This window comes from Mercenaria mercenaria, chromosome 15 (genome assembly GCF_021730395.1).
Source record: "Mercenaria mercenaria strain notata chromosome 15, MADL_Memer_1, whole genome shotgun sequence".
NCBI lineage: Eukaryota > Metazoa > Mollusca > Bivalvia > Venerida > Veneridae > Mercenaria > Mercenaria mercenaria.
The window spans coordinates 23,433,206-23,448,756 of record NC_069375.1 but is presented as its reverse complement, the minus strand read 5'-3'; the positions used below and the strand labels follow the sequence as shown (position 1 = coordinate 23,448,756).

The window sequence follows — 15,551 nt, the reverse complement described above, 5'->3', positions numbered from 1 at the left end:
TTTTTATGTTAAGGAATTATAATACCTTCTGACCACTTATCGGGAAAGTATCCCGAATTCAAAATACAATTAAATGAATCACTTAAATGAGAGGATAAAATATCTACACTTTCAATCAAATATTCGTTCAAAAGCCAGTCACTCCGCTTCAATGATTTCACAGCGAATAAAATTTCACAAATTGTAATTGGCTGATCTAACTCTGGGAATGATTCATTTGAGTTCATAAAGTCATTGTTCTCACAAAAGTCTTCAGCTTCCTCATTGTAGCAATCAAACTATTAAATTTATCATGTACAATAAAATCATTTTTATTTCCTACTCTGCTGTTAAAATCGCCAAGCATATACACAGCGCCTAAACTATCATAAATAAAAACGTCATTTTCTAATGTATCAAACAAATCAATGTTCAAGATATCATATGCAGGTGAATCTTCGTCCCAAATATATGCACCGCACAAATAAATATCTTCCTCAGTACCAAAGAAAGTATGATCTAATTTTGTCCAGATAATTGTATCGTGGTGATTTTTTTATAATTTGAATACCCTCTTTTAAATGTTCTTTATAGCATAAAACAATACCGCCACTACATGTGCGTGCATTTTTATTTTGAAATTTTCTATAGAAATTGTGGGTGATATAACCATTAAGTGAAATATTACTTGTAGAACTGGTCCATGATTCATATAAGAAACAAATATCATGACTAGCTATAGTATTTACAAAGTCGTTATTGACCTTTTTGTCATTAGTAAGTCCATGGACATTCCAAGACAGGATGGACAGCTCATCTCCAGCGCATCCCTACTCCTTCACAGGCTTACCATCTATGTATAGCGTGTAATTGAAATTTTTTGCTTACTATTATTTACGTTATACCCAGATATTAAAATCCTACAAAAAAACGGGATAATATTAAGATAGAATTATTTTTCTAACACATTTGTAGCAATCAAACAATTCATTACTTATATTAGAAAAATATTCTCTAAACTGTTCTAATATTATTTTATTTCCAAGCTTGCCTGTACCCTTCTTGAAAAATTTCCAGAAATCTTTAGGTTTACTTTTCTTTAAACTTTCTATTTCAAGCATTTTCTTTTTATAATGCATATTTTTCTTGTAACAGGTATATGTCGTTTTTTTAGTATATTTAAAAATCGCCAATCGGTTTCGCTTTTCTCTTAACTACCCGCATACATTAAGAGAAGATATTTTTCAACTAGTCACAGATTAAAACTGTTAGACTAGCAACAATGAAAATGGCTTAAACATTTGATAGATTGAGAGAAAACCATGGTCTGATGGACGTGTATTTGAGTGAAGTGTATATTATATATTTGACTAATGTGTAATAGGGATCGAGTTATTTCAAAAGTGTAAAAAACAATAAAACTCATTTACCAGTATGTGTTATAACATGCAAAAATACAAACATCATTTCTGACTTATATGAGAAGCACAATAAGAAATTAAAAACTTTTAAACAATGAACAGGTCAATACAACATCGATCTAAAAGAATAGCTGTACTACCATGAAATAACCGTATCTCAAAAAAAAAACAATAATGAGTTAAATACTTTTAAAGTATTAAGATTTAAAGTATTTAGAACTACAAATTCAAACAGTATAAGTAATAAGTAAAACATGAAAATCGAAAAAGAGAAATATCAAAATAAGTAGGAATTATGTTTGCATCTAAACTGGAAAAGATTAACATAGTACCATTCATTTGTTGTAAGGACGCAGAACTTCAAAACTTTCAATTTCCTTCTATACATAGAAATCTAGCAATGCATTCTTTCTTATACAAATGTAAGCTATCGGAGTCAAACTTATGATTATTTTGTCCTTGCATAATAGAAAATATAGATCGCTTATTTTAAGAACCAAGTGTTCTGTTTTATCAATTATCATTATAGTAAATATGTTGATGTTCTACAGCCTTTATGTGTTTGACGGATGACAGAAAAATATCATTTATTCTTATGCTTGCAAAATGTCAAATCTATAAATGTAAATTCAAGGAATTAACACCAAATTTCGAACTTTTCAAATTGAAATTTAACAACCGAATTAAGCTAGGGCAATAAATGATTGATTTAAAAACGACAAGCTAGAGATATTTAATCAAACTTTGCACACCTTTTTTGGATTAAATAGACGAGGGAAAATGGCGCAACTCGTTCTTTTTCAGTTTTTTTTTCTCTAATTTTTCTTCTTTGCTTTACACGAGTTCAATCTTTTTGGTTTATATCATTTTTTAAATTAGAAAATAGGGTCCTGAAACATAAGTATTCGTTTGTATACAGAATATTCAAACTATATATATTGTAAGGTCATTATGGGATGGTTTTCCGACCAATACTGACCGTATGACGGGAAAGCAATGTTTGAATGGGAAAATAGCAGATTATATTTTTTCCTGGCCATAAAAAGAAAGTAGTTGAAAACATAGCTTTTGCAGGGTAAAAACCCTTGTCTTGGGAGTAGTTATATTAGTATGAAGTTTTTCATAATTATGGCTCTAGGACTCAAATAAAAACCAGTCAAATCAACGTAGCAAAGATGTTGCATATTCAAATCCTGGAAAAAGTAGAACATTACCAAACAACATATTTAATGTTATTTCTTTTGCATAATGTTTGAGATTCATTTGTAAAGGAACGCAGAATAATACAGTTTTCACTCGAATTTCTTTTTCAGGCTTTCAACGTACTTTAATATGTTCTAGTTTGGCCACATCTAGGTCTGATTCGTCATTGCTTGAACTCTACTAGTCAAAATGGTCTTGGTTATCTGTACATGCAAAACACTGATGAATTTTAATGAATGTGGAGAAACAAAGTGTGACATGTAGGCATTTTTTCGCAAGAAAACTACTAAAACTTAATAAATGTAGTGGTTGTAGGTATATAAGGCCACTTCCAACAGCCTTGTTGTTGGGTTAACCATTTAGCGACGTGGTTAGAGTGTCCGCCTTCATATCACGAGGTCCGGGGTTTGATCCTCGGAAGAGTCTCTGGTATTTTACTACAATGGCGACGAAGATGTTTGACGGATTCACCGATTTGGATTAGGCTAGAAACTGGTAGTAGGTTCAGTTGATGACTTTGGCTAGAAACTGATAAGAGGATCAGTTGATGCCTCGGGCTAGAAATTGATAAGAGGTTCAGTTGATGCCTGGTCCTTCAATGTTAGAGAGAAGAGGTGTGTAGTGGCTGTAGATATATAAGACCACTTTTAACAGCCTTGCTTTTGGGTTAACCCTTTAGCGTCGTAATTAGAGTGTCCGCCTTCAGATTACGAGGCCCGGGGTTTGATCCTCGGTAGAGTCTGTTGTATTTTACTACATATATGTAATCTTTTTGTTTGCTATGTATGTGTGTGTAACGTCTTTTTTAACAAGTTTTCAGTCATATAAACGACGGTGTCTACTTGTAGCAGTGAGCACAATGCCCAACTTTAAAGTGCTGCCTCACTGGAATATCACGCCGTAGACACGTGACATGATACCCCACACAGTCACATTATACTGACACTGACCAGTTCTAGCACTGCCCTCTTAATGCTGAGCGCCAAGCGAGGAAGCTACTAGTACCATTATTTACGTCTTTGGTATGACGCGACCGGGGATCGAACCCATTTTTGTTTGTTAAGACGTACAGAACGACTATTACCACCAATATACTTGATTGAATCTGTATAGAAATTTAGATATAATAGTTCACAGTTTGACATTCCAGAAACAACCGACCTTACACTATGACCTAAAAGAAGCTGGTTTCTCAATCCGAAACATTTCGTAAATGAACGTCTTTACACCGTTGAGACGACCTTATCATGTATCTTTAAAAAAATAACCACAAACATTGCAAAACTAGTTTCGACTTATTGGTATTTTTCCCAAATTTTGAACAAAACGCTGAGCTGACCACATCACTTTGTTTTGTTGACAGTTTTGCCTTTGTTCGGGCACATTACCAGAACGTACGCCCACTAATATTTCCGCCAATGTATGTTTTTATGATGTTAAAATCTTGCTTTACACACAACTATGTTTTGAAAACCTTTAAGGATTCTGTTTAAACCTTTCCAGTTTTTGAGAATATCATAAAATCGTAAGTCGACATAAACAGATTTTACAGTATAAAAGTACCAGACAATAATTACTAGATAATAAGTGAAAAATTTTAAAGATAAAAAGCCTTTGATAATTGTTACAGCAGTGAAACAGAAAAGGTGAGTAAATGTTTTCATTTATTTGTTAGTTAAACTAAATTTGTTAATTGTAAATGACTGTCTAATATACTATTGGTATTAAATTAAAATGTACCGTTACATAATCAAAATGAAAAAAAGAACAACGAAAACGTAGATGCGAGTTGTACGCGTTCGGGTATAATTTCATTCTTTATTGAGCGCATGAAGTGACAAAATTCTGGTGATAAAATTCATACAGTTCAACATAACATTTGTAAACTCAAACAAGGAGTTTTGTACATAGACATGTAAAGAGCATTTCGATCAGATTTATTGGACAGCAAATGCTTATGAGAATGAATAAGGCAACACCGTAGGCATTTGTACAGACAATTATATAAGGGCAGTGTATAGTTTGATTTACTGCATTGCAGCATACGTAATAACAAGACTTGCCATCGGACGAATTTGACCTGTTTACTCTTTTTAATTTGTCTGTATTCAGACCTTGTATTTTGTTAGATAAGTCAAATTTTGTGTATATATTTTTTTTTTCGGAGAATAGCATCCCTTATTACAATAAAATGACGTCATTTCCAAGTGACGTTACTAACGTCAACAGTACAGTATTAATCCTGAAGATCCCGTAAACGGGTGAAACCGATTAAGTTACATTATTTTATATTACTTAATTGGATTAGAATTATTAAATATGTAAAAAATTAAAGGCATCTTGATTCACTTTTTCCGCTGTTTAATATCCGTATTGCCAATCCATACATTTTTAAACTTGGTTATTTATAGGATCTAATTTAAATATGAAACTCAGCAGTTGGGCCCGCAGTCGTAATTTAAATATGAAACTCAGCAGTTGGGCCCGCAATCGATTGTCGGACCGCGAAGTGGAAAAGTGGGTCTTTTGGCACCCAACTGTTTTTTACCACTTCTACAATGGTCCCCACCAATCAATTATTATCAAAGAGACCCACTTATCAGTTTTTAACACACCAGGCTAGTTTCCTCCGGGTAACTCCCCCGCACCCCCCCCCCCCCCACCTACCACCCCCACCCCGCCCACCTCTGGAGAAACGGTAAATAGCTGAGTGCAAAAGACCCACTTTTTCACTTCCGACAATCGACTTCAGACCCAACTTTTGACTTTCAAAATTAAATTAGACACTATAATTAACCAAATTTAAAACTATATAATATATATAAAACTCTCTCTCTCTCCCTATATATAAATATATATAGGGAGAGAGAGAGACAGAAAGAGAGAGAGAGAGAGTATAGATTCTCTGGTCCCAAATCAGTTAAAAAGACAAAAATGTTACTACTGATTAGTGAGACAGGAAAACAAAGATTTGAGTAAATATGTGCAAATGTTGAACAAGTGCGAGTGTGTAGTACAATTCGGGCTCGTATATAAAGCAGCATCGAAGATAATCCTGTTGGGTTAGTGGACTTGCTGTGGCATGTCTGGTATATTGTGGTGGTGACTTAGTTCGTATCAGTTTAGTTCGTAAGGTGTCCATGTAGTATGATATCAGTAATTCGTATAAGCTGACATGAAGTATCTCGACTTTGTCCACCAGCGGTGTCGAACTGATAACTTATCAAACACTTCAAAACTTTTTGTTATTGCATAGTGAACATTATATTGTTTGGTATACATAATTTGGTAACAAGTATTGATTTATATCACAGGGGTATAAAACTGTTGAAAACAGATATGACTTTAGAGAGAGACGACAACGAAACAGGCGTTGATTTAGCAAGTTCCTATGGCAAGAATGAATGTGCTATCTGCTTGGAAATTTGTAGAAAACCAAAATTCTTGCCATGTATGCACAGGTTCTGTGACGAGCCATGTCTACAGGATCTTCTTCACAGGTACATCAATGTAAGAAACATTAATGGTTCACGAATAAGTTGTACAATAAATATACTTAATGAAATGAAAATAGGTATAAAATATTTGTACAAACCCATCAATATTTTCAAAGAAAAATCCGGGTTCGGTATATATGCAGAATATCATAAAAATATCAAAATGCTTGCCCGCAATACATTGTAAGATATAGGTTATGTCCAATATCCTTTGTGATTATTAATGAACCTATTTTAAAAAAAGAAATCAATATTGTAATATGTCTTCAATTCAAGCAAGGTTATCGTGTTTTCTGAAAGCAAACCATTTCCTCACTCCTTTCGCAGCAATTAGTTTGTAAAGAGTTCTATATAGTTTCTATAAACATTTTAATGATATTTTTCTCTCTTAAACTAGTAAAAACACAATTTCGAATAAATTTCAATCTATTTATTATCACAAAGCTGTTACACATGTAGAATAAAATAATGCATGTGTTTTAGTACAACACAATTTACTAAAGAAAGACTAAGTCTATGGCTGTGTTTCGGGTGCTCTGTGCTTCCGGAAAATATACCCTTACCTTTTGTCTTTTTTCAAATGTATCCTTATACAGTTACCAATGAAGTGGGGAGGAGTCAAATGAGTATTTTTATGTCCAGATGCAGCCGTGTGATGCACAGTTACTTTTCCAACACCTATTTAAGAAATTTCTACTTCTGTTTCAATTAAAAACTTTTTACTCTCTGCCAATCATTCTACACTGTTGTAACTTCTTTAACATTTAAAGAAAACATACTGGTAGGTGTTTTGTATACTTTTCCTACATATTTACATATAATGTGCTTATGTACATATTATACAATTTAAGCTGAGTAAGTAAATGCTAATGGTTTATTTAATGAATGAATTATTATGCCTTTTGTCAGTGAATAGTCTGGTTTCCAATTTCAAATGCCCGATTATCATCTGAACAATGTTTGATGAAAGATTTCATTTCGATTTTTCGAAATAAAGTTTAAAAACAATTTGATTTACAAATATTTAAGTACATAAATATACCAGAAAATTATTTCAAAACTTTAAGTTTTGACATTACTTTTTATAACATTTTAGTTATGTAGTTGCACAAAAAATGAACATGTGTGATGAGTAGACTTGTTGCGCAATGAAGTAAAAACAGTGACATATGTGTAAATTATTGATAATTACTCCATGCAAGACAATCAAAACATTTTTTTTTTTCAGATCGTCAAGCAAGACATTCAACTGTCCTTTATGTCGAGAAGAATATGTTGTTGAACCATTTAAACGTGTAAAACGAGAAACAAGGGACAGGCGTTCTTCCAAGTCAGATCCATTTCTTGCCCAACCTACTGAAATGACCAGGTCTATAACGTCAATCAGGTACCTCAACTTACCAAGTTTAAGCGCTGTTGAAACTATAAAGGCAATTTTCAATTGTTACTGAAGAAGTCAAAAAGACACAAAAAGAATAAATATTATAATAGCATTTTGTTACATTACCTTTATGTTTATATATTCACACCAGCGTTTCCATCTTCTTCCACCCGCAAACACATACATACTCATCCCATAAATAAATATCAATGTGAATTCAAAATGTGAAGAGACTCAATCAAACCGAGTCTTCACTGTTTGCCTTGTCTCGGTGCTTCCGAGGGATCGACGTTATTCAAACGTCGCTTAGTAAGAATTTAATTTCTAAACCCTGATGGATGTTAAAAATGGAAAGATTGCTGAAGTTTGATCTAAAATAAAAAAAAACCAAATATTGGCTTTTTTCTTCTTTTCTGTGCTACTGTTTCAAAGATATCTCCTTACTTACGCGTTCATGTTGCCAAAATATTTGTACTACATAAATACTTTGACATTCTTTAAATTTTCTTTCAAAATGTTTAAATGAATCGGTTTCCGATCAGTGACAGAAAATTTAAAATAAAACATTGTGCTTTCGTCATAAATATAATATATCTGCCTGGATGAACTTGAATTTTCTTTTATTTTAGGTCCAGTTATCGTGGATCTGAGTCTCGTACAGAAGAATCAAATTTAGATAGTTCGCACATAATGGGTAAGTGTATTCTCTTCATTTCGCTTCTTTTATACACCGAAGTGTATGAATGTATTTTCTTGCAGCTGTTGTTCTTTCCCTCAAAACACAGCGGTAGAAAATCAATTGCAGGCTAAAATCTAATCAGTTAAGAGTTGTTTTCATTGCATAGTCCTTAACATTGCATGCCTTTAGTATAGTATTGCACAACCGTTAGATAGTTGTTATGTTTGGAAAACAACATTTTATGGACATTTTACCGGAGCATTTCGATAGGCAGCAATACATCTAAAGAAAAGCTTGAATTTTTTAATTGAGACTCTTATCAGTTATGAGATATCATTCATTGCATAAATCCTAAAATTACATGCCTTTGTTACAATACTGCAGCGCCTTTAGAAATAAATAGAAACAAAAATGTAAGAACATTTCTAGGACATTTTACTGGAGCATAACGGGTAAAATTCGCAAATTACCTAGTTTATATATGAAATAGATTTCATTTTAATTGATGCACAACAAAACCTGACTGTAAATTGAATGTTGTTTTTTTTAGCAAATATTATTCTGTACTAAAGGTTATATATGAATAGAATGCTGTGATATTAAAGGAAATACTTTAGCACATTTGCAGTCTTAACACCATAGGACATAAGTTAGAGCATTTTGGGCGTTGAATTAAAAAACTGAAATTAATAATTACTGAAGATAGCTTGTTACAGAGCAATAATAATATTATAAAAGAACAATCCAAGACAGTTGTATGATTACATTATTTTTACTGTTTATAAAGAACTACGGTAATTAATATCTTATTTCGTTTAGATTAATGTTTGGCAGAAATTGGTCTCAACTTCATTTAAATATCAATATACAAATACATATGATATAAAGTATATGGTTAAAAATGCAGATGTCGAGGCCCTGGGGACAGAGGCCTAATGTAGATGAACTTCCCTCTAGAATCACTAAGTTGGTGAATCTCTCATTACAACAAGGTGTTTTCCCTGTGAAATACAAACAAGCATTTGTTAGACCTTCGCTAAAAAAACAGGTCTTAAACTAGCGCTTTCCAATTATTGTCCAGTGGGTAATTTATCATTTCTATCAAAACTTATTGAGAAAGCTGTTCTTTACAGATTAAACAAACATGTAAATCAAAACAGTCTTTTGCCTAAGAACCAGTCTGCGTATAGGAAATACCACTTCTGTGAATCTCCGCTACTTCGGTTGGTCAATGATCTTCTAAGTGCTATGGAGAAAAAGAAAGTCACGGCCCTTTTTGCGATTGACTTAAGTGCGGCATTTGACTCTGTCGACCGCCACATTCTTCTAGATGTCCTAAAAGCACAGTATGGTGTCTGTGATACAGCTCTTCAATGGATAGGCTCCTACCTAAGGCCTCGTACTTGTAAGATTAATATCAACAATGTATATTCATCAGACCGCCATCTTGAATGCAGTGTGCCCCATGGCAGTTGCATTGGTCTGTGGCTGTATCTCACCTATGCTGGAACTCTTTTCGAAGTCATTCCAAAATCCATATCAGTCTACAGTTTTGCCGATGATCATATAGCAAATAAAAACTTTCGTTCTACCTCTGTTCCCGTAGAATCACCAGCGATAGGAGACCTTGAAAGGTGCGCATGTATAATCAATGACTGGATGAATAGAAACAAACTGAAAATGAACTGTTCCAAAACTGAATTTATTATGTTAGTAAGCAGACCTCAATTGAACAAATGTTTTACCAATTCCATTAATATTTCTGGTGATGATGTCAAACGTGAAAGCACAATAAGATATCTTGGTGCATTTCTTAAAGAAAACTTGAACTTTAAAGATCATGTAAATCGTAAATGTCGTACAGCCATGTTGATTACCTACGAATTAAGAACATCTGAAAGTATTTAACAAATGCAGGCACTGAAATTTTAGTTTTTTCTCTAGTTATTTTACACTTGGATTATTGCAATGTCAAACTGTATGGTGTAGATAACTGTGAGGTCCGTAAAGTGCAACATATTCAAAACATGTGCGCAAAACTTGACACATTCAAAAAATCTGTATTTTAGAGATTTCCTGGCATTTTTTACATTTTAGATAACTGATTATTATGCGTTAACAGCAGCTGATAGTTTTTAAATTTTTGTAAAAGGTTTTACATTTCAACATTTAAACAAACCTTGGAATGTGTAGAAAAATAATGATAAATATTAGGGATGGGAACGAATACTGAAATCAATATTCGAATATTCGGTTTGCCATATTCGAACATATTCAAATATTCGGTTAGTTTTAATGGAAGCTTTAAATTCTTATTAAGTGATTGGCATATACACAACGTATTCATTTGCTTAAAGCGTGGATCATCGTAAATAAGGCCAAAAAAATGTTTGTTTCGGGTAACCCGATCCTACATAGCGAAACCCGCCGATCCTAGCGTTTCATTTCACGATTCTGTCAGTATGATCATGAACATATTTAACTAATTCAGTGTTTTAGCTTCAAAATGATACAAAAAATCAAAACGACTATAATTTAGACCGTCGCAATTTTATCTAAAAATAGCAGGTCGTCCCATTTAAACACGTGACGCGCTGTTGTTTTACCGCCGCCATTTTGAAAAATTTCAATCGGCGTGTAAAAATCGTCGTGTAAAATGCAAGTAAGGCAGACTTAAACCTCCTTCAACATGAACTTGTGCATCAGTCATACGTTTTTTTTTTGATTTTATTATTAACTACTTCAAAATTTAATTCGAATACGGCCGATTGCGGATGAAAACCGATTCTGCGGATGGTCTGAAACGTCGTACAAAATATTGTGAAAAGATCGACAATATCTACAAGTTTGGTATTGTTTTCGAAAAAAAAAATCTACAACTTGTTACATAAAACAGGCGCCAATAAAAATGAACAAAAGATAAAAAGATATCACATTTACGCCTAATGCAATCTGTTAATCCGTAGCGATGACCCCAGGTAATTATGCATTGCAATTTTCTTGTTAATTGGACATCTTTTGACATGCATCTGACACATTGACGCCTGTTGCAAACTGTTAATAAGTAACGATGGCCCCTGTCAGTTATGCATTGCTATTTTCTTGTTAATTGGACATCTTTTGATACGTGATAAACTAACATGACATGGTTTTATTCTGTATGTCTGGTTCATATTGCCCAAAATCAATGAAACTTATTTTGAAAAAAAGAATATACAATAATTTACGAATATTCGAATTTGATTTTCATATTCGAATATTCGACCGATTTTCGAATATTCGAATATTCGAACATTCGTTCCCATCCCTAATAAATATCCAACAGGGAAAGCTATGTTCCAAAACTGCAGCCTCCCCAAACGTTTACCCAACAGGCGGACGTGCACACGACAAAAACACGCACGCTCACACAAAGCAAATATACTTGGAAAATAGGAAAAATAATGGGCAAATAAAAAAAACACAGTGGGATACCCACTTGGTCAGCGGCAAAATCACGACTTGGGAGCTTAAACTGGTTTATGGTGCATCTTACCTCACACTTACCCCCAAAGTCACAGGTCAGTATGATAAAAAGTTATTCCCACAAGGTGAAGCCCTAACATACGCAAAAGCAACAGAAGGCATTTTATGTAAAACACAAAAAAAAATGCTCTTATTTATTTTCATAAAATGTAATCGACGTTAAGAACATAGAACGTATTTACTCAATGCCTTTGCAGAAGAAAGCGCAACAAGGGAAACACGAGCAACAGGGAACAGAACTTCTTCAGAGGCTGATCATACATTTCTGACAATACCTTCTGAAATGATCAGGTCTATAACGTCAAGCAGGTACGGACAATACCAAATTTAGCTGCCAAAATTATCTGTTGTAACCGGAAGTAGTTTAAAAAGACGAGAAAAGACATATTGGTTCTAGAATAAATAATTCACAACATTCTATCAAAGAGAGGTAAAATTATATGTTGTTACTTTCTACTGCATTACCTATATGTTTAAATATGCACCCCAGCGCTCCCTACCCTCTATCACCACCAACAAGACACACATACATGCTCATCCCATAAAATAAACATCAACTTGAACTCCAGATGTGTTATATTCAAAAAAATAAAATTTCCAAAACCTGTTCAAGATTGAAAGAGTGCTGGATTTTGATTCTAAATGAAATACACATAGTATTCTGTTTCTTGTAATTATCGTGATATCGGTGATATCTTCCTATTTACCCGCTCCTGGCGCCAACATTTTTGTACTAGAAATAAAGCTCTTTCTTTCATAATATTTAACTAATCGGTTTGTTTTTCTTTGTCTTGTAAAAATTAGTTTTGGTCGATGACAGAATATTTAGATCAAACGTTGTAACTGTTTTGTTTTTTGCACGTTACATGAAATAAAACGTGCGTTCGACAGAAAGTGATGAATTTGAACATTTTTATTTTAGATCAAGTAATGGCGAGGCTGTCTCACGTACAGTAGAACCAAATTTAGATAGTTCTTACTCATTGGGTAAGCCTGTTTTCTCCATTTCGCTTGCTTTGTACACTGATATGTATGAATGTATTTTCTTTCAACTCCTGTTCTTTCCCTAAAGCCGCAGCGATACCTTTAAAAAAAGTATTAAATTGTTTTATTTAGATTAAGAGATCGTCAATGCCAGGCTTAAATTTTATCATTATGAGCTATCTTACATTGCATAGTCCTTTAAATTGCATACCTTTGGTAAAATACTGCAGGATCTTTAGAAATAAATAGAAAATCTAAAAACATATAGTTAATTAAAACATTACTAGAACAATTTACTGGAGCATTTCGAAAGGAAAATTGTTCAATTATACTTGTTTTTACATGAAATAGAATTAATTTCAATTTATGCACAAAAGAACCTGTCTGTAAATTGAATGTTGTTTTTATCAACCATTATTCACTACTAAGCACTATACAAATAATATGCTGCAATACTAAAGGAAATGCTGTCTTAACCGTCGGACATTATTAGTTATAGTATTGTATTTTGGACGTTGAATTTTAATATCAAATTGATGAATATCTTATCAACTGTTGAAAACAGATATGATTTTAGAGAGAGACGACAACGAAACATACACTGATTTATCAAGATCCTATGGCGATGATAAATGTGCTATCTGCTTGGGAAGTTGTAGAAACCCAACATTCTTGCTATGTATGCACAGGTTCTGTGAAGAGCCATGTCTACAGAATCTTCTTCATAGGTATGTCAATGTAAGAAATATTACTATTTAAAAAGTAATTCTTACAATAAAAATACTAATGAAGAAGTGAAAACAGGTAATCAATATTTTTAGAATCCCATGAATAATTTTCAAAACAAATTCCGGGTTCTGTATCTGCAAGATATCATAAAAATATCAAAAATGTTCGCCTACAATACATTTAAAGAGATTGGTCACGTTCAATATCTTATTGACTGTTAATGAACCTCATTTTGAAAAAAGATCTTGAAAGCAAGGATATCGTGTTTTCTGATATTTCCTTGCTTCACACTCAGCAATTAGTTTGTAAAGTGTTAATATAGTTAGGCTTCGAACACTTTCAATGATATTTCCCTCTGTTACATGTGGGATAGAGAAAAGTGGAAACTTCACAGGGAACCACGGAAAACGCAAATCTGATTAGGTAAAATTTCAAGCTTATTTATTATTATAAAGGCGATTGTTTTGAAAAAATAATTCATGTGTTTTAGTTCAAAACAACTTAATATAAAAAAGACTAAAATACTACACTATTGTAGCTTCTTAAACCTTTAAAGAAAACTGGTAGGTGTTTTGAATATCTTTTCTACACATTTGATATTTTAACATTTCATCATGATTTCAGTCGGGATATACATGTTCGTTTTGATACGATATATTTCAACAAATATTTAAATAATTTTAATTAGATCATTATTGCATAATTATGTACTATTCGCGAGAATATTTTAGAGTGCTCAGCTGACAGCATAGACTTAATTTAAGTTTCAAGTTTATTATTAAATTCTCAGTATGTACATAATGTAACATAAACATGAGATTCACATTTCAATAATAATAATAATAATAAAAACACGTGATCAGTAGAGGACAACTTTTATTTAAAAAGGTGAAGGAATCGGCGTTTAAGTTTCATCTTGTTCAGAATCTATTCATCGTAACCTAGTCTATAATTAGAAAATTTTATAACCTCACTCAGTATCTAAGTTTTTGATTGGTTAGGATATTTTCACGCGCTTCTGTGTAGAATTATAATGACCGTAAATATGTTACTAGGTCAGACATATAAGTTAATGTGTCATAATCATTGACCGTGTGATTTTTGAGAAAAAGCATGCTTAATTCACTTTTAATGTCCCTCACACGTGGTCTACCAGTAAAACAGTGTTCCGCGATTAAGAGGGGGCAAATTCAGTGTCACAAAATGGTGTTAATGTGGATAGAGATATTAATAAATAGAAATCTCAGCAATTGTGTCATTTTGTGGAGTTTAAATTTAAAATCTTGAAAAGGACAGCAATCTCAATTTCGTAGTTGGAATTTTGCCGTCAGCTTGCGATTTAACTATCAAGAAGGGGTAAGTGACGTACTTTATCTAAGTTGACAGTTGCATGCTAGTAAAAAAAATATAGAAAATCTATCTATTCTGATGTCAAGTACAGATGATCTTCCCTTGACCGAAAACGAAACCACAAGGGCAAATCTGACTTGATTTGTCGGTAGAATTACCAGATGTTATGAAAATTCTTCTGTTCTAAGAAGAATTCAAATAAATATTTATAGTTGTAAACTAACAATCAGTATCAGTAGTAGCAATACATAGTAGTCAATAGATAAATAGGGAAAGAGGTCTTTTTGGGAAATAACTTTTAGCTAAATAGTAAAATTTAGAGTTGGAATCTACTGTACTTCCTTCAGATTTCTAAATAACTGTTGTCCTGTTTAAAATAAGTACAGTATACATATATGACATAGGAGTAGACACTGTTGTGTTAACAAACTATTCATGTTAACTTAAAAATAAATGTGTAACGTTAAAGTAACATGTTATTATTGTAACAAGTATTTTTAAATAGACAAATAAATTTTTCATTTTGGTAAGGTACCTTTTTGAGATAAATTCTATGGAGTACATATATACCATATTCACAAATTGTTCAGGAATATGAGAAAAGAAAAAAAACACAATTAGTCGTTTCATTATTAGGGGTGTATGGTTACTAAAGCTGTGACTAATTGAACTATGCATACCAAAAGCATATCAAAATTATAAACATTTATATTGTATAAAACATGTACCTATTATTGTGTAAACATACATATAATTGTTCAAACATATACATAGATCTACATGTTTTAAATAACCATTTTATA

General features: G+C 32.6%; 1 protein-coding gene across 1 annotated transcript in view; it reads left to right on the top strand.

The window, feature by feature from the left end:
• The first annotated feature begins 2,243 nt into the window (after nt 1–2,243).
• Nucleotides 2,244–15,551, top strand: part of LOC123548437 (uncharacterized) — a 65,371-nt gene continuing 52,063 nt past the window's right edge. Inside the window, exons 1-6 of the mRNA XM_053524774.1 lie at nt 2,244–6,103; nt 7,329–7,487; nt 8,111–8,175; nt 11,883–11,994; nt 12,608–12,672; nt 13,235–13,397. Of these exons, the coding sequence (XP_053380749.1) occupies nt 5,943–6,103; nt 7,329–7,487; nt 8,111–8,175; nt 11,883–11,994; nt 12,608–12,672; nt 13,235–13,397 (725 nt within the window). The 5' untranslated portion in view covers nt 2,244–5,942. The remainder of the gene's footprint in view (nt 6,104–7,328; nt 7,488–8,110; nt 8,176–11,882; nt 11,995–12,607; nt 12,673–13,234; nt 13,398–15,551) is intronic.